The sequence below is a fragment of the Prunus persica genome, chromosome G7 (assembly GCF_000346465.2).
Source record: "Prunus persica cultivar Lovell chromosome G7, Prunus_persica_NCBIv2, whole genome shotgun sequence".
In the NCBI taxonomy this organism is placed as follows: Eukaryota; Viridiplantae; Streptophyta; class Magnoliopsida; order Rosales; family Rosaceae; genus Prunus; species Prunus persica.
In genome coordinates this window covers 15,806,750-15,825,656 of record NC_034015.1, presented here as the reverse complement: position 1 = coordinate 15,825,656, position 18,907 = coordinate 15,806,750, and the positions used below count along the sequence as shown (strand labels likewise).

At 38.1% G+C, this 18,907-nt stretch overlaps 4 protein-coding genes across 4 annotated transcripts; 2 read left to right on the top strand and 2 right to left on the bottom strand.

The window, feature by feature from the left end:
• LOC18770823 (protein JINGUBANG) lies at window positions 1,881-3,540 on the top strand. Its single transcript, XM_020569007.1, has one exon. It carries the CDS (start codon window positions 1,881-1,883, stop codon window positions 3,288-3,290), a length of 1,410 nt encoding a protein of 469 aa, XP_020424596.1. The 3' UTR covers window positions 3,291-3,540.
• On the top strand, window positions 6,054-11,679 carry LOC18770670 (extra-large guanine nucleotide-binding protein 1). The gene is made up of 8 exons (XM_020567756.1): window positions 6,054-7,790; window positions 7,889-8,026; window positions 8,113-8,217; window positions 8,313-8,498; window positions 9,096-9,276; window positions 9,621-9,850; window positions 10,447-10,610; window positions 10,954-11,679. The coding sequence occupies exons 1-8, from the start codon at window positions 6,687-6,689 to the stop codon at window positions 11,546-11,548; spliced, it is 2,703 nt and encodes a 900-aa protein (XP_020423345.1). The 5' UTR covers window positions 6,054-6,686; the 3' UTR covers window positions 11,549-11,679.
• LOC18769441 (protein root UVB sensitive 4) lies at window positions 11,878-15,187 on the bottom strand. Its single transcript, XM_007203576.2, has 10 exons — window positions 14,451-15,187; window positions 14,066-14,212; window positions 13,696-13,842; window positions 13,536-13,598; window positions 13,377-13,453; window positions 13,157-13,262; window positions 12,902-13,004; window positions 12,651-12,802; window positions 12,494-12,559; window positions 11,878-12,366 (listed from the first exon to the last, which is right to left on the bottom strand). The coding sequence occupies exons 1-10, from the start codon at window positions 14,925-14,927 to the stop codon at window positions 12,127-12,129; spliced, it is 1,578 nt and encodes a 525-aa protein (XP_007203638.1). The 5' UTR covers window positions 14,928-15,187; the 3' UTR covers window positions 11,878-12,126.
• On the bottom strand, window positions 15,269-17,711 carry LOC18770317 (putative B3 domain-containing protein Os03g0621600). The gene is made up of 4 exons (XM_020567758.1): window positions 17,568-17,711; window positions 16,710-17,196; window positions 16,488-16,633; window positions 15,269-16,072 (listed from the first exon to the last, which is right to left on the bottom strand). Exons 1-4 carry the CDS (start codon window positions 17,631-17,633, stop codon window positions 15,833-15,835), a joined length of 939 nt encoding a protein of 312 aa, XP_020423347.1. The 5' UTR covers window positions 17,634-17,711; the 3' UTR covers window positions 15,269-15,832.

The window sequence follows — 18,907 nt, the reverse complement described above, 5'->3', positions numbered from 1 at the left end:
CCACTCAAATCACTGTTGCCCACCATGTCTAAAATCCTCTGCAACTCAGACTCCAATTGTTGTTCTTCATCCATAGCTAACCTTTTATCAATAATTAAGAGTATTTGCTTTGGGTAGGAGAAGGATTGGGTAGCTATGGGTATGAGAAGTGGGAAAGACACGATGAAGGAGAAGAAGAGGGTTTAGGTATCAAAATAGAAGAAGACGCTCAAACTTCTTTTTTATTTTATGTTAACTTTTCTTAATTTTAATTATCAAAACATTAATTTAGGATAAGGGTAGAAGAGGAAAGAGAAAGAACAAAAAAGAAAAAAATTGATTAAAAATTATTATAAAGCAAAAGGGAGTGTAAGTGGAGAAAATGGGAGTGGGGAAATCAGCTCCCTATAGAAATTAAAATACAAAACCTTGAGCAACATAGATGCTCGTGTTTGCTCTAATAATAATAAATGTAAGGTTCAATATTGAAATCTCAATCAATAAGCAATTTTCTTCCTTAATTAGGAGAAATTATAGAATGGTACTATACTACCACGTCAGCTAGTAGTACTTCCATTCAAAATATACCATATGTCACTTTAAAATTTTTTATAATGTTTTATTTTACGGCTGGACTTTTGCCCTCTAGAATAATATTTAAAAAACAAAAAAACCAAAGACGCTGGAAACCAACTCCCACAACAACCCAAATCTTCCTACCTTGCACTACCAACCACCCAACCCAATCGCACAAGGGTTTTGGTTGGCCACCTGGTTAATCTAAAACAAGAACTACATAAAGAAATCACTGGAAATAACAAAAACTGATTATTTCCTTTGTGGTTTATGTACAAATGATTATCAACAAACCCAAAAAGAAATAACCATCACATACAGAAACTTGTCGAGTCCCTAATGAGCTTGCTTTCTTAATTTTTATTTTCTTAATCCATGGACTATTGGGTTGGATGGAAGAAGTGCGAGGATGGGGATTGAGTTGTGGTGGGAGGTGGTTTTCGGCGGCTTCTTTGGGTTCTTTCTCTTTTTAAAATTAAAAAAATCTTATTCTAAAGTTAAAAAGAAAGTATTAAATCTAGCTGTAAAAAAAAATTATAATTTTTATAAAAAAATGACATATGGCATATTTTGAATGGAAGTGCTACCAGCTGACGTGGTAGTACTGTATCATTCTATAATTTCTCCTTAATTAGGTGTATACATCCCTCCAATAACTAATCATAGACACTACTTGTTTTGGGCTCTATCGTTATTAGATTAGGACTCTTATTTCTTCGTTGGAGAATATTTGAGATATTTATTCAAAAATTCATTTTAACATGAGATGTTATACAAAAACTCCTATTTTTAGCATGACTCTAGATTTTTCCCCTATTTGCCACATATATCCTATTTTTATCCAGCACTTTTCCCACAATAATGATCCAAGCACGAAGATGGCGGACCAATTTTGGTCCATTGACCAAGTCAAAGGCCAACTTCCACTTTTACCTTTTTCTTCTTAACCGCCCTTTTTTCTGTTGCTCCGTTCCTGGTGGCGGGTATTATCCAAAATTAGATTTACGACCTGCGCCAACTTGTTGCCACCTAAGCTCCGTAGGACACAACATTAATTTTTACCACCAGAAATCACACAACAGTCCTACGTGGCGTCACCTGATTGGCCAGCTCCTCATCCACAATTACCACGCAACAAAATATCCGGGCTCAAACGTGCGCGGCAAATCCAAATTTTTTTCCCTTCGATTTTTTAACTAAAAACTAAAAAAACAGAAAAAAGGGAAAATCCCAGGCTGTTGCTATTCCTCAGCTTTCAAAGCTGTCGGCTTCCTTCACACCTGGTTTTTCCTCTTTATTATTATATTTCACCCTATATGTAAAGCATGAAAGGCTCATCAAGAGGTAACCGCATATTCTCCGAAGAGAACAGCATTCGTGGCCAGAAGTTCGACAAGTTGCAGAACTCCCCGGAGCATAACGACTCCACTTTTACGATCAGTAGCCCCCCCGACTACGGCCCGGATTACTTAATGGGCGCTGAGGAGGCGGCCCCAGTGTCTCCTCTCAAAAAGTCCCCGTGGTCCGCCCACATGAACATTAGTGACGACAAGAATAATAGTAACGACTCTTCAGAGACGACCAACGAGAGATTCTCGCCCAACGTGCTCATGGGCTCGTTGGTGCGCGAAGAAGGGCACATATACTCGTTGGCCTCCTCTGGAGACTTATTGTACACTGGTTCGGATAGCAAGAACATTCGGATTTGGAAGAGGCACCACGAGTATTCGGGGTTCAAGTCGAATAGCGGGCTGGTAAAAGCGATCATCATAGCTAGAGAGAAGATCTTCACCGGTCATCAAGACGGGAAAATTAGGGTTTGGAAGGTGTCCTCCAAGAACGCAAGCAATCACAGGCGGATAGGAACTTTGCCAACGTTGAAGAATTACATAAAGTGTTCCATGAAGCCAAGTAATTACGTGGAAGTGAAACGCAATAGTAAAGTCCTATGGATCAAGCACTTTGATTCCATCTCATGCTTGAGCTTGAGCGAAGATCAGACGTTGCTTTACTCGGCCTCCTGGGACAAGACGTTTAAGGTTTGGAGGGTTTCAGATTTCAAGTGCTTAGAGTCAATTACCGCTCATGACGATGCAGTTAATGCCTTGGTTGTTGGATTCGATGGATTGGTCTTCACCGGATCCGCTGATGGAACGGTGAAGATTTGGCGAAAAGAGTTACAAGGAAAAGGGACAAAGCACTTCTTCTCACAAACGCTTTTAAAGCAAGAATGCGCGGTCACAGCATTGGCTGTGAACTCGAACGCCACGATCATTTATTGTGGATCGTCCGATGGGCTAGTCAACTTTTGGGAACGGGAGAAGAACCTCCAACACGGCGGAGTTTTGAGAGGACATAAGCTGGCGGTTCTTTGCCTGGCCACGGCCGGGTGCTTGGTATTCAGCGGCTCCGCGGACATGGGGATTTGCGTATGGAGAAGAGTAGATGGGGACCACATTTGCTTGTCGGTGCTGACGGGGCACACTGGGCCGGTGAAGTGCTTGGCCGTGGAGAGAGATAATGAGAACTCAACGTCCGGAGAGAAAAGGTGGACAGTGTACAGTGGGAGTTTGGACAAGTCGGTGAAGATGTGGAGGGTTTCAGAGCAAGCACAGCCGATGGTGCCGAATCAGAAGCACCAGCATTACACGTCGGATGGATATTGTGTGCCAATGTTGAGCTCGGCGCCTAGCTTTGCTTCTCGTGGAGGGAAAATGGGTTCAAGAAGATTTTAGGGTTTGATTTATGTATGATCAAATTTATTATGATGGTGTTTGTGTGCATGTGATCAATGGATGTGACTTTGTGCATGCTTATAACATGTTCGTCGATAGAAGGTTTGGCTCGGTGGGTTTGTAAAGCTAAATTTTTAGGGCATGAGTGGGATGCCAAATTCACCACTTGTTGATCTTGAGGTCACAAATTAACAAACATATATACTGTGTCTGAAGGATTTTAATTGCGTAACTACACATTTTAATTATGTTTTCAACTCTACATGCGCGTGTTTTGTTGGTCGTCTTTCGTTTATAATTGAGTTGGGCAGGCTTACAAATTAAACAATAAAAATATGGCTTGAAAAAACTAATTATTACCAATTAAAATTCTATCTACTTTATGATGATTAAGACTTCACACCATCTTTGATTCCTATATATATATATGCTTCGTTGGTATTGAAACTAACGAATGTGAATCACCAAAAGTCTTCTCATACTCGTGACAATATGGCATATCTTAGAATATCTTACTTAATATTTACTAATTTTCAATGGGTATGATATATTAAGGTTAGGTGTGAGGAATCTCTCTCTCTCTCTCTCTCTCTCTCTCTCTCTCTCTCTCTCTCTCTCTCTCTCTCTGTGTGTGGCTGTAACTTGTAAGCAACCTGCCTTCGAATTTAACTTTTGGTGGTTTTGGACTATCAGATTATGGATACAGGTGAGTCAAAGATGAAAACAAGTGGATGAATATATATTACTGTACTGTACATAATGAGTTGGTTGATTTAGGAGAAATTCTACATTCCTATTGATTAATGGTTGTTTAATGGTGGCCACCAACCCAATCAAGGCTCCTCCTTTTCTCTAAAATTTATCTCATCTCCAGTCCTCTCCTGGTGCCTCTACATTCCTATTGGTTAATGGTGGTGTTACTATCATCCTCCATTCCTATTTTCTACTCTTATCTTCCTATTAGTACTCATCATAAAATTATATATATAATTAATTGTCTTTTCTCTTTTTGTTTATTGTGAATGATACATTTCTCTATGTTCGTGATTAGAGGTGTTAAAATGGATTGGGCCGGCCTAAGTATGATCCGAGTAAGTAAGGTCCGACACATCACGACCCGTATTTTTAGGCAAGTTGAGACAAGAAAATTCTGCCTAATGAGTTGGGCCAGCCCGAAGCCCAACGGGCCGGCCTGTTTAAAGCCCACTTTTTAAAGAACTAAAACTAAACGCTTGAGAGCGTTGAGTAAAAAAGACTTATGGGAAAAAGTACTTTGTGTGTAAGTAGTCTAAGCCCTTTGATCTAATTGTATGCAACTCAATATATCATTGGGATCGATAGATTGAAACACCTCCCAACTTATTTGTTCTCCTATTAATCTTGGATGATGATTTTTCCACTCTCCTTTTGTCCACTTACACTCCCTTTAAAAAAAAAAAAAAAACATTTTACTATAACATACAACTCCCAATAAGAGAGTGTAAGTGAACAAAAGAGAAATAAGAACATACAATTTCCAAAAAAAGAAAATATAAATTAACAAAAGAAGAGCGGGAAAATCAATCCCCTTAATCTTTGAATATATATGCAACTTATTGACGTTTAGTAACAAATTCCTAATTCTGGCTACTTTGATTTATTTATTATTTTTATAAAATAATTCTGGCTACTTGATAACACGCACGTTATACACGAATTGTAATATTTACGGACTTTGGGGAAAATGGTGGTGGTGGGTTCAGTAAAAATGCACTATAATATATCATGCATGCCGACAAATGAAAAAAACATGCTTTTGAACTTTTTTAGCACCACCTTTATCTAATAACCATAAGATTTAAACTAGCCAATCCTATGCATTTTGCTTATCCATACAGTATAGAAATGTAAGGTCCATATCGTTATATATGATTTGAGTCACAAATTTGAACTATACACTAGTGGAGAGTATATATGTATAGGTGCAGAGGTGGGGTTGAACTACAGACAATTTAAGAATATATTTTTCTTTTTACTATTTTTTTAAATACAAATTATAATCTAAACTACATGAGGGGTGTTTCTCACACACACAATATCAAAGTGCCACATGAATTCAAACGTGAGACCATTAATCTATATATCGAGACCCTTTGGCCAGACTACGTTGGCTTCTTTTCACTTTTTCTTAATAGACTACAAACACTTACAACACCACAAGTGATGCAATCTCTATAATATCCAAACTCAACCAATAAAAAAGATATATGATATGAGACATTTCTTTACATTCTTACAAATTAAAAACACTATATTTGTGACTTCTAAAGAAGAAGAATCTAACACAAAGCAAGTCACACATTTACCCTCATTACCGGTTTTTATAAGAAGAATGCTTAAATACCAATTCTCATGACACCTGCTGGTCAAATATTATTGCAGTTCAAATTAGGTTTTGACATATTGAAAAGTTCACCATCACACAAGATCCTAACTAATCTTTAATTATCTAATAAAATAGATGATTATTAAATGAAAGTGTTTTTCAACAACAATCGTTTATCTTATTAGATCAGTAATTATATGAAATCAAACAAGCATTTTAAATATCAACGAGACATAATAAATAAATAAAAAGAAATTTCCACAAATATATCTAGATTTCATCGAAGGCATGTATCATATGTAATTGTTGTAAAGTTTTCATTTTATATCTGTTGAAAGTAAAATAAAATTTTATGATCGAAGCCCACTTTCATAATTGGAATTTCATGTTTAGAACAAGCAGCCCATTATTGCAGATTTCATTGCGGGAGAGAGCATTAAATGCAACTGAACTCAACAAAGCAACAGAGAATCCTAAATCCAGTTCCACGCTCAGAAAATTGATTGGCTGCAACTCCGCCAAAGCAGAACGACATCCCAAGAAAAAAATATAAAAAGTGCATAAAGAAAAGGTCTGTAATGCCCTTTCGTGGTCCTCTTCGATACCAACACCACGGCAAAAAAGACAAAAGTACCCCAAACTGGACCCCACCCCTCTCCACCAACCCAGAAAAGCATAAAAAAAAAAAAAAAAGTAGTAAAAGATTCCAATCCAAAAACCAGCTTGCTGTGTATATTTTTTCTTCACTTCTCCCCGTCACTTTCTCTCAGTTCCCCAACTTTCCCAACACATTTTCCTTCGCCCCAAACGCTACCCTCATCTTCTCTCACCTTCAGCTTCCCATGAAAACTTCTCCTCTCTCCTTTTGTCAATCCCTTTCCTCCATTTTCACTCCACTCTCCACCAATCAAAATTCAGCCAAGCCATTGCCTTCCTTGTGAATTTGTAGTCTTAATCCCGAGCTCATGTTCTAGATGATTCTGTGCCGTTCCTGCTCAAATTAGGGTTTCGAGCTAGATTTCGACGACGCAATGCCTTCAGGAGCCGACGATGGGGCCCAATACTCGTTTGCTATAGAGTACAAGGGTCCTCCGGTCAATTACGATCTGCCCCGGGCAGTTCCGATCAACGTCGATAGAATCCCGGTGGCGGCGGTGGTCGGACCGGTCTCGCTGCCTGAGAAACTCACCTTACCCGTGGTCCAGCCCGTACTGGCACCCAAAACCTTCTCCAAGGAGCTCAAAAAATCTACAGTCTCTCCCACTTCCGTTTTCGATCGAAGCAGCGAGGACGACACGAAGGAATTGGAAGGCTCGGAATCGACGGTTTCGCCTACTTCGGTGATTGGATTTGAGGAGAGAGTTGTGGAGAGTGGGGTTGGCTGTGCGTTGTCTGGTGAGTTGAGTAGCTCTGGTGCGTTGGAGTTTTCGAATGGGTTAAATTACAGGTCGGGTGAGTTTTCGGATGTGAATAATGGTGGGAAGGAGAGTCTGGACTTCAATAGCGATTCGAATCAACCCGAACCCGATCCTGATTGGGCCTCAACGGAGTCCGTTTTGAGCTTGGACTATCCGTCGTCTCGGGTTTCATCCAGTAAGGCCTTGGATTGTGATGTACGACGGCCTCCGCTTGTGACGTTTCGGGACATTGAGTCTGATGATGGTGTTGATGAAGAGGAAGCTGAGGTTGTACAGGCCAAGCGGGAACCTCAAAGCAAAGGGAAGAAGAAGACGTGCTATCGGTGTTTTAAGGGGACCAGGTTCACTGAAAAAGAGGTTTGCATTGTCTGTGATGCCAAGTATTGCAGTAGTTGTGTGCTTAGAGCAATGGGGTCGATGCCCGAAGGTAGAAAATGTGTGACTTGCATTGGTTTTCCTATTGATGAGTCTAAAAGAGGGAGCTTGGGAAAGTGCTCTAGAATGCTCAAGCGGCTGTTGAATGATTTGGAGGTTCGACAGGTGATGAAAGCTGAAAAGTTTTGTGAAGCAAATCAGCTGCCGGCGGATTATATTTGTGTGAATGGACAGCCTCTTTGTCATGAGGAGCTGGTTATATTGCAAACCTGCCCAAATCCACCAAAGAAGCTAAAACCAGGAAACTATTGGTATGATAAAGTTTCTGGTCTTTGGGGAAAGGTGAATATGGTTTACTTGATTCGTTTTGTTGTTTCTTGTTGTCTTGTCATTGTGCTAATACCCTTTTGGAATTTCGTGTTGCTGTTGAATTTTAACAGGAAGGGCAGAAGCCTTCCAAGATAATTAGTCCCCATCTTAGTGTTGGGGGTCCCATCAAGACAAATGCTAGCAATGGAAACACACAGGTTTACATAAATGGTCGGGAAATTACCAAAGTAGAGCTTCGGATGTTGCAGGTTGAATAGACTTTCTAGACATATAGAATCATTGTTGCAACTGGTTAATATGCAGGGTTAATTGAAACTTTTCTTCAACATTGCAGTTGGCAGGGGTTCAGTGTGCTGGTAACCCACACTTTTGGGTGAATGAGGATGGGTCATACCAAGAGGAGGGCCAGAAGAACACTAAAGGATACATATGGGGAAAGGTATGGTTTCTGAGAATACTTGCATTCATCATTTAAGTTTTGTTTGCTTCTTTAGATTTTCATGCATATTAAATTACACTTAATTACTTATTCAGGCTGGAACAAAGCTAGTATGTGCTGTCTTGTCACTACCAGTCCCTTCTAAATCTTCAAATCTTTGCGGAGAACCCCTGAACTATGTGGGTACCAGAGTCGTTCCTGATTACATTGAGCAGAGAATACTTCAGAAGATCCTTTTAGTCGGATATAATGGTTCTGGAACAAGTACTATATTCAAACAGGTGATTGATTTATCAGGAATTATGAGTGTAATGGCTCATACTTGCTATTCTGTTTATGTGAAGATGACTTGTCTATAGTAAACTCTGAAGCTGAATAAATTATTGTTGTTTTAAGTTTCAAGAGATGGATAATATCTCCAAATGAACGTGTGTATAACATGTGTGGTTTGTAAGTTAAATCTCGCTTCAATAGTGGTGCATAAAATAATTACACATTTTTGCTTGCTTCTCAAAGTCTAGTTTACGTGTTGACAAAAAAATGAGAAAACAACTTCTAGTCAAGCTTTATGCCTTAAATTTATATGCAGTTGTTATTGTTCAAGCATACTTTCTGAAAATGGTAGTTTTGTTTTCATATGGATTTTGAATTGTATGCGTGCTACATGTAATAGCAAATATACTGGAAAAGAATAGTCATTGAGTCTTTGTTTTAAGATATATTGACTAGGATGCATTTCTTAGCCAACAGGTTTGCATGTGGTTTTCAGTTTCTAATTCATATCCAGTTGTTCAGAATGGAGCTCTTATTCTGCGCCAAATTTTGATAAACCCTTACAAAGTACGTTAACCTTTTGTAATTATGAATGTTTGTTCCAGGCCAAGATTCTATATAAAGCTATCCCTTTCTTGGAGGATGAACGTGAAAATATCAAGTTCACAATACAGAGCAATGTGTATGGCTATCTTGGTATACTCCTTGAGGGTCGTGAGCGGTTTGAAGAGGAATGTTTGGATGAGATGAGGAAACAATGTTCTTCCAGTCAAACGGATGCTAATGGTATGATTGTATATACTTTTATAACTTTTTCCATCTCTTTGACTTTATGCATGTGTGCATCTGCATACCCATAGTTTATGTTGTTCAGAATGAGAACTAGATAACGTGTTTATAAGATATTTATATGTCAAAACAATTGTTTGACACCAGATTTGACTTTATGTAAATTCCACTTTAAGGAATTCAGTTTTCTTTTTTTTGCATTGATTGATTAACAATGTATTATTATAATTCTCTTAGTCAGGTTGGCTAGTCATGCATCATACTTGGAGAGGCTTGCATTCAGAATAACCATGTTGAGATTGATATATTGCTTAAAAATTGTCTCTTCTGGTTAATAACAGGGAATAACGACAAAACTCTTTACTCCATTGGGCCGAGGCTGAAAGCATTCTCTGATTGGCTTCTCAAGACTATGGTGTCGGGCAATCTGGAAGCCATTTTTCCAGCGGCTACTCGTGAATATGCACCATTGGTTGAAGAGTTGTGGAAAGATTCAGCCATTCAGGCCACATACAAGCGGAGAAGTGAATTGGAAATGCTACCTAGTGTTGCTACTTATTTCTTAGAGAGGGTAAGATGATGCTGTGTGCACCTGTGTTTAACTCTTGTAAATTGTTTCTGTGGTACTCATGCTGTTCAATAGTATTATCTTGTGCTTAATCTAATGGACTGGGTCTATTAATTGTACAAATTTTGTATCAACTAATTGGGACTATAGGAAAGATGGGGATGCACAATGTCTGTGGAGGAAGAGATATAATTGTGGCTGTAAGATAGAGTGAAATCCTGTAAAATATGCTGATGTATTATAAAAATAGTACAGAGAGCAAGAGTTGGGGCAACTGATTAGGTTGGGAGTGCCCTTAACGCACATCTCTAACTAGGCCATTTTGCAGATGCAAGTATATGATCATATCCTTGGACATGTTTTTAGTTGTAGTTCAAACAAACAAAATTGTACGAATGGGGAAGATGTACTGGTTCGCTCTAGTCAACATGTGTTAAAAAGACCAAGTAGATTCTTAGGTCTATTTTTGGCTCTGGAAATGTTTGGTTGCCAGATAATTGCTTGTCCTTCATCTGTTTCATAATGTATTACTCCAAATCTCATTTGTGGCTTTGCAGTTTATTATTATGCTTTCAAAAATTGAAAATTTCCCTTTTCAGGCTGTGGACATATTAAGAATAGACTATGAGCCCTCGGATCTAGACATCCTATATGCTGAAGGTGTAACTTCATCTAATGGGCTTGCTTGTGTGGACTTCTCATTTCCCCACTCAGCATCTGAAGATAGCATCAACACTAGTGATCAGCATGACTCTTTGCTTAGGTCTGTTACCCTGTTTATTTCACACTTCAGATGACCCTGAGCTGCTTACATTTTGTTTTTTGTTTTTTAAATAATTATTTCTACTGATAAGCTCATGTGTGGATAAGTGTTGGTGAAAAACCATGGAAATAGATAAGACTAGATGCTTGGAAAACTGAAGTTAAAGCTAGAAATGGTAACATAAATATATTCAGTTAGTTTCCTTGTACTGTCAAACACCTTGAGTTGACTGCTACTTTCATATTCTCTTTTTCACTTCCACTGGTCACTGAGATGATGTTTACTTCTTGCTTTGTTCACTTTGACTGTTCATTAACCTTTCTTTTATCTGGTTGTTTCGTAGGTACCAACTTATTAGAGTAAATGCAAGAGGACTTGGAGAAAACTGCAAATGGTTGGAGATGTTTGAAGATGTTGGAATGGTCATCTTCTGCGTGTCCTTGAGCGACTATGATCAGTTTTCTGCCGATGGGAATGGGTCATTCACTAACAAGATGTTGCTGAGCAGGACTTTCTTTGAAAGCATCGTTACTCATCCGACCTTCGAGCAGATGGACTTCCTTTTGATTCTAAACAAGTTTGATTTGTTTGAGGAAAAGGTAGAACGGGTGCCGTTGAATCAGTGTGTCTGGTTTGACGATTTTCATCCAGTGATTACCCGTCATCGCTCAAATAGCAACACCAGCAGCAACAACATTAATAGTAGCCCCTCATTGGGTCATCTAGCATCCCACTACATTGCAGCAAAGTTCAAGAGGCTCTATTCTTCTCTAACGGGGAAGAAATTGTACGCTTCCGTAGTGAAAGGCTTGCAGCCTGATAGCGTGGACACAGCTCTTAAATATTCAAGGGAGATTTTGAAATGGGATGAAGAGAGAGCCAATTTCAGCTTTGATTATTCGGTCTATAGCACTGAGGCAAGCTCCTTTTCACATTGATGTCAAAACTGAAAAGGCTTGTAAATGAGTTTTACTTTAGTGTGACATTTATCAATTCCACTGTGAATATAATGGTTTGTATATGAGCAATAGAAAAGATCGTTGCCTTCAAGCAGGCCTAGCAGCTTCAAGATTTTCAAGGTCATTGAGCATAATTCTTAGAATATATTTTTAAAAAGAACAATATTATACAAGAGAACATGCTCTAGAAAAGCTTCTGCAACTGTGCCTGACATGCATGTGAGATAATCCTGATCTTATTAACAATTCTTATCAGGAAAACAAAAGCAGGCTTCTTTCAACAAGAGAATTTTTGTACGGAAATAAAATTGAGAAGAAAAGAATTTATAGATAACCAATAAATAGGCAATTTCATTCTATTTTTTGCTCTTCCTCCGGCCTACATCTAATACACAAATCAAAATAAAAAATCAGCTGCAAATACAAAAATTACTTATACATGAAATAAGTTACATCTGAGTTTTGTTGTATAATCCCCAAAACTCTCCATGCTATGAAGGAGAACCAACCACAGCTGAAGAAAGGAAAAAGCAAGAATCTCTAGCATAAAGGAATTTTCAGTCATCTACAAAACTGTATCGAATCTGTTCTTGCGAACTCAATAAAACGTTTTTCGTAGCCCAACCCAAAGTCAGCATTTGCTTGTTCAAGAGGCACATGTCGCCTTGTGCACGGCGCTTGCACTCCTCAATTAATTTAGACCACTCCTTCAGAGCTGACTCTAATTCATCTCCAGCATCAAACAAATTCTCCCACCTATACTTGTTCATAAGGAGGGATTTGCGGATATAGCATGCCTACATAGCATATTATCACACACATTCACAAAAGTTGAGGAGCCAGAAACTGTTTACGGTGCAAGCATCACACTAATTTAGTAATGGTACAAAATTTTTTCTATTTCTTGAAAAAAGGTAATTTTACCTGTAACAAACCCATGACAATATCTGTTGTCCTGGCTCCTTCCCGTACACAAATAAGGATGCCTTGCTAGAAATCATCAAGGGAAAGAAATTAATATCATTAGAGTATGATACATAAGCACATGAAATGTAGGTTGAACATCTGTTAGTATACTTACTCGCCTACTTCTTCTAATTCTTGTGTAGAACATCTCCATGGATATTAAGTAATAATCCTCACCACTTGTAGAACGCATTGTCATCATGGACAACTCAGGGATCTGATTCTTGGGATCCAAGTACCCTATTCTGGTAGGCCATAATCCTTTGTCTGATTCAAACCGTAGTTATCGGCCTTGAGCTCATAGGTGCTTGCATAAAAAGCAAGCCACTGAACAAGGTTATAAGAAATGCATGTGAAAGACCTAACCTTTGCTCCTTAGGAAATCAATTCCTTCCTCTTTACTAACTTCTGCAGGTGCAGGAACATAACCTAACTCAATCCAAGTATTTAGTAGAATTTCAAGTCTATCCTGAACACAAGAACCAAGCAAAAGCGAGACACGGAAAATTAAGATACTTATTTATCAGGAAATTTCATTTAGTCCTCTAAATAATGGGTAATGAGGCATAAGTTGTGCAGGCTACTAACAGAAATAGGATAGAAGAGATAATAATCACTCACCTTAGTTAATGTTTGTAAATGGACATGTTTAAGCCCTTGATATATTGCAAAGAGGTCAATCACTGAGAAAATGGGGTATACAAAAAAGGGCAAGGCTGTTTGCAATCTGGCACGGCAATCACAATTTAGAAAAGCATGCAAAGAATAAGATTTGATAATCATAACAGTGAATACATCAAATAGGAAGAAAAGTCAAGTAATGGAAGCTGGAAAAGAGAACCTTTGGCTGTTCTTGAACAACATATTTAACAGTGCAGCGAGCAAAAGGCCAAGGTTATCAAAGCACACTGTTTGAATCTGAAAAAATTCCAACAGTCAAAATATGTTTTGTTTCAAGTATACAAAAGATAATTAATTTCTAGGAAAGATTATAGCACACCTGTGCCTTTGCAGAAACTTCACCAAGGTTATCTGCTATTGCAAAACTTCGATGAACAGCGGACTGCACATACAGAGGAAGAACATTAACACTCAAAATGAGGAGGAGCCAAAACCCAACCTCATACAACTTTGGCAAGAAAAAGTGTCTCAGTTCTTACACCAGTCGCTAGATAGCAAGCCAAGCTTATTTGTTTTGCCATGTTGGCCAAGGATGCCAGAACCAAGAAGTATTGCGGAAATGCAGGGGTCAACAACTCAACTCCAAGGCTCAAACTGAATAGCACTGATGTTGAAAACCTAACTCTCTTCAAATGAAAAAACAGAAGATAGATGAGTTGCTGAAGCTATCACATTCTAATGCACAAGGAGTCCATATTACAGAATTTCGGACTTTGTTTAGTTTTGATAAAACAACGAAAGTACAGTGCTTACAACAACCTCAAATAAAGAAATTCCATGCCATAGAGAAATATATGAAAGCAATTGAAGACGGTCTTTCTGACCAAATATTACTGTGGAGTAGAATACCTTCAAATTGGTATCAAAAGCAGATGCTAGACTAGCAGTGTAGATGCACCTACTCAGCCGTCCAAGTCCCTCCTTCAAGAGCCAATTAAGGGCAGCAGCTGCTGGAAGTGAACGAGAGTACCCAATGCCAATAGCTCGAAACATTGCCTAATATCGGTGCATCCCCACGTATAACGAACCATATCAACCAAAATTTATACATATCTTAAAATTAAAATCGTTTTTAATTCTATCTTATAAGCATTATAATCCTAAAATTATCAAACCTCACAAAACCAGCGTGTAAAATCTCCTGACAACTTATTTTGGCTTATTTCACTTATTCATTCTGTACATTTCAATCAACTAATAAAAGAAAAAAGCCTTTTATCACATAAATTCGTACCTGAGTGGCGAGGACCTGTAGTGCCGAACTGAAAACCCGGTGCAAGAACTTCCATTTCACATAATCCATGTAATTTCCACTAACTTGTTTAGGGATAAAGAAATCCCTAACAGCCAAACTACAGATTCTATACAATTTTCGGAACCCATCTTCGAAATTGAAACTAAACGACGCCGCACCGCCATCTACTCCAACTAACTGCAAACAACTGCCATCCCAGAAGTACCTAGAAACTCTACCTGACCTCCGAATCACCACCGGAAGATGACCCGGCGTGGCGGGTCCTGGTTCTTTGCCAAGGCTTTCTTCTGGTTCATATCCAATTGAAGTTCTCAATGAATTGGTAAAGGTTGGGGCTTTGAAGCAGGTTTTGAGCCTCTTAGGGAATGGTCTCTGAGCTGTCAATTGGGTTTCATGGATTTTCCATGGAAGAGGAAACTGGTGGGAGTTGGAGGCTGTGTAGAAAGCAGATTGCATGAGAAATGTACTTGTGAAAATTAGGGTTTGTAATTAAATGGGTCTAATTTTCGCGCCAAGTATTGGGGACTTTTTAGTAGTGAGGGTTTAAGGGTTTTTAGAGCTTAAACAGAACCAGTTAATACTGACTATACCACTGACCGAGCTAACTTACCGTGAGAAACAGAGGAAAGAGAAGTTCCTCAATCTCGTGTTATTTTATTTTATTGAAAAAGAGGAAGCAGAATTTTCTAAAACATAAATGAGAGATAAGATTCGCCCAACTTCACAAAAGGCAGCCACGCCCAAGACTCACTTTTTTTTTCTTTTTCTTCTAAAAAATCTTTTATTTTCAGTTTTACTAAGGGATTTTTTTTTTGTTTTTTTTTTGTGGAGAAGTTATGGAAATTTTTTAGGAGATGAATACAATAACATAGTTTGCATTTGGGGCGAAAGGTTTAACGGGTGTTGTTTAAGTTGATCTCATCAAAATAGTCATTTTAATGCTCGTAATGGGGAGCTTCAAAATTTCATACAAACGATATTTAGACAACATATTTTTGACCAAAAAAAGAAGAAAGAAAGATAATAGACGACATGCTGAGGTAAATTTTCTCAACTACTTGCTCCTTGCATACTTTAAAAAACCATTGGCCAAGGGAACTAGTTAAGCAAACCCAACCTTGGCGTTACCGGCCACATCCAAGTCCATAACTGATGAGTCTTCACGAAACTCACACCATCTCCATTTCCTTCAAACTTGGAGACTAGATAGACCAAAGTGAAATCCTTGGAGTCTCAAAATACACAAGAAATGAAAGTTTATTTTTCCTTTCTTAAACGTACAGAAATAAGCCAAAACCTGGAAGCCTATGGCTCAAAAGCATCTGGCGTCGCATGCTCTGCCCATTATACTGAAAAACAACTCAACTGTTGCATCTGAAAATAGAAACTTTCATCACAGCATCATTTCTGTCAATCAGCTCAAACACACAAACATCTCCCACTTTCAAAGCACGATCCCTTACAAACTGGTACCACCCTGCAGAGAGCCTGCTAGAGTTGCGGCGAGAAATACACTTCACAATCCACCTCCTCATTGAGTCTTGAAGCCTGACATACTTTTTTTTTCCAATACAACTAGTCTGAAAGCTCTTTGGTATAACCTGCAAAAGTTAGATTAAAAAGTATTATTGCATATATACTATCAATATATCAACCAATTGATGCCTGACCAAAATAAAAGAAAGCTAGCCCAACAAATGAATATAATTATGAGAGAAAAGAAATCCTAACTGAACAAGAGCACAATAAATTTCACAATTCTTGAGTAGCAAAATTCGAACAGCACTAATGCTTCTCCAAATCATCGTGCTATGGTTACAAGAAAAATGCAGATATGATCGACGACGTGAATCAGCAATATGATCTCCAATCATGATTCATGACAGTCTAGATGAAATCACTACTTTCAAGTTTTTTTGTTTCTCTTTTCTTCTTTTGTAAAACTAAATCAAAATAAAGAGGTAGCGAACTATTGTATACTTATATGCATCAGAATGACGGGTCCAATGTTCATACCAGTCTTCCCTTGTCCACATATGCTTGACGCATAATAGCTCTGAAGAAAGGATGCTTAGAAGAGAATTTTTTGGCTGCTTCAAGAGCTTCACTCGGATTTTCCATTTGAGTCCTTGAATAAAAATGCTCTGTAGAACCCAACTCTCCTGCATGAATTAACTAAAAAAATGAGCATGTGCAGTTTTCCAAAGGGTTTTAAAACTTATCCATTCAGAAACTTACTAGGCAACCCAATTTCGGAATCCTCGTTAAGTTGATCCTCTTGAGTATCAGGCTCATCAACATCCATCGATGTATCTGAATCAACATCAATTACTTCATTTTTTATGGCACAAGTGGCTTGACTAGTTGTAGTTCCATCAGCTGAGCCAAAGCCCTGGCCATCTACATTCTGCGTTCCATGAATTGTATTATCATGTTCCTCCTCAAGGGATCTGTCATTTTTGCTAACCGCCATTACAAACTCCTTTGCGCACCCATTTCTTCCATATACGTCAACATCAAATTTCGAATTTCCAGCATATCGAAAAATTAGAAATTCACAAAGCTTTAAACCATGGTCGTGCACAAATTCCTTCCAACCCTTTTGGAAAAAGAAACCATCATTAACCTTTTCCACATTTACATTCCAAGTTCCAGCTGGGGTCCGAAGAAGAGACCTCCGAGGTACCTCTCCAGCAAAATGCACGTAAAAAGCCGGAGGGATTTCCTGTAACAAAGGTGATTAGGATGCAAATGGAAATTTATATCAGACCTAACATTTGGCAAATTACCTTGGTTCATAATCACTTTGAAAATAGCAAAAAGAAAAAATATCCACAGAAAGAGCTACTGTAGAAAACAGGAATTCATATCAAGACTAATGGGATAAAGTAAAATGATATCATAAATTAGATTCTAGTAGTACCACAAACACACTCAGACAGACAATAAAGCATGAAACTTTAGTATTTTGAAGTTTTGAATCAAGAAAATTTCAAAACCCTCTCTGTCCATAATAACAAAGTGAGGTTATTTTTATTTTTCTCTGTTAAGAATTAAGAACATGGGGTTTTCCTTTTCATGTGAAGCTATACTTACCAACTGGCTGGAGAAGTCATGTACAAGAGCCTTGAAAAAGGAGGGTTTTCTTCTTCTTCTAGCCATCACGATTTTCTCTAACTCCTTTTATGATGTCATGTATCCTTTTTCTTCTCTTCTCCTGTTGTCTTGTGAATGGAGGAACGGTCTTTCCCTCTAGTCAGAAAGTAGAAGCGTGTCGCCATGGGGATATTGTGTAAGGGTGGCATTTTAAACCGAAAAACCGAAAAACCGAAAAACCGAAAAACCGCAAAAACCAACCGATATTTTACTGCAATAAAACCGCAATCGCGGTAAACCGAACCGCAATCGCGGTATTAAGAACCGAACCGCATTTACGGTTGCGGTTGCGGTATTTGATTTTCAAAATTTGCGGTTACCGCAAACCGCAAAGTATAGCCGCACGGCTATACTCTATGAATAATTAAGTAAAATTGTAAACCCTTCTCTTCTCTTGAATTGGTGGAAAGGGAACCAAACAAGATATCCTATTCTTTCACAAGTTGCCAAGGATATCTTTGCAATTCCAAGTTCTACGGTTGCTAGTGAAAATGCTTTTAGCCTAGGCAAGAGGATTGTGGATCCTTTTAGAAGCTCTTTGCATCCTAAAATGGTAGAAGCATTAGTGTGTACTAGTGATTGGCTTAGAGCGGACGAATTTTCCTTTTACAAGGAACCAACAGATGATGAGGTTGAATTCTACAAGGAAATGGAAGATATGACAACTTGTAAGTAATTAGTTTATTTATGCTAATGTTATTTATGCTTCTTCTTATAATAAAATGTACTAAACTATGTTGTTTTATTTGTAGATAGCATTGGTGCTCAAACAATACAAAGGGGTTCTTCAAATCCACTCACCACCAACACTTGAGTTTGTAACATTGGTGTATTGCATTTTTCCTTTTAGTTTGTAACTTTAATTAACTGTGAATTGGATTTTCTTTTTGGTTGTAACTTTAATTCATTTTGCTTTTGGTTTGTAAATTTAAAGGATTTGGAATTGGAATGCTTGAGAAGTTTAACTTTAATTGGAATGTTTGGAATTGTAACTTTAATTTTCTTAGGTTGTGAATGCTTGAGAATTGGAATCGATTGTGAATTTATATATGCTTGAGAAATTGAGGTTGTGTATTTATTTATTTAGGTTGTAAATTTATATTTTTGTTAATGCTTGAGAATTTGCGGTTTTAAACCGCAAAACGCGGTCGGTTTGCGGTTTCAAAAATCACCAAACCGCAAATAGTCGGTCGGTTTGCGGTTTGAGTAAAAATTCGCGGTTACCGAACCGCAACCACTCCTAATATTGTGTATACCGAAGAGTAACTCTATGTCGGCTA

Coding starts and splice junctions, on each gene's coding strand:
- LOC18770823 (XM_020569007.1), top strand. CDS start 1,881: ATGAAAGGCTCATCAAGAGGTAACCGCATATTCTCCGAAGAGAACAGC.
- LOC18770670 (XM_020567756.1), top strand. CDS start 6,687: ATGCCTTCAGGAGCCGACGATGGGGCCCAATACTCGTTTGCTATAGAG. Junction 8,027..8,112: donor TAGAGCTTCGGATGTTGCAG/GTTGAATAGACT, acceptor TCAACATTGCAG/TTGGCAGGGGTTCAGTGTGC. Junction 9,851..10,446: donor CTACTTATTTCTTAGAGAGG/GTAAGATGATGC, acceptor TTCCCTTTTCAG/GCTGTGGACATATTAAGAAT.
- LOC18770317 (XM_020567758.1), bottom strand. CDS start 17,633: ATGGCTAGAAGAAGAAGAAAACCCTCCTTTTTCAAGGCTCTTGTACAT. Junction 16,634..16,709: donor TTCCGAAATTGGGTTGCCTA/GTAAGTTTCTGA, acceptor TAATTCATGCAG/GAGAGTTGGGTTCTACAGAG. Junction 16,073..16,487: donor ATGTGGACAAGGGAAGACTG/GTATGAACATTG, acceptor TAACTTTTGCAG/GTTATACCAAAGAGCTTTCA.
- LOC18769441 (XM_007203576.2), bottom strand. CDS start 14,927: ATGCAATCTGCTTTCTACACAGCCTCCAACTCCCACCAGTTTCCTCTT. Junction 13,843..14,065: donor CTTTTGATACCAATTTGAAG/GTATTCTACTCC, acceptor TTTCATTTGAAG/AGAGTTAGGTTTTCAACATC. Junction 13,263..13,376: donor TTGTTCAAGAACAGCCAAAG/GTTCTCTTTTCC, acceptor TTGCCGTGCCAG/ATTGCAAACAGCCTTGCCCT.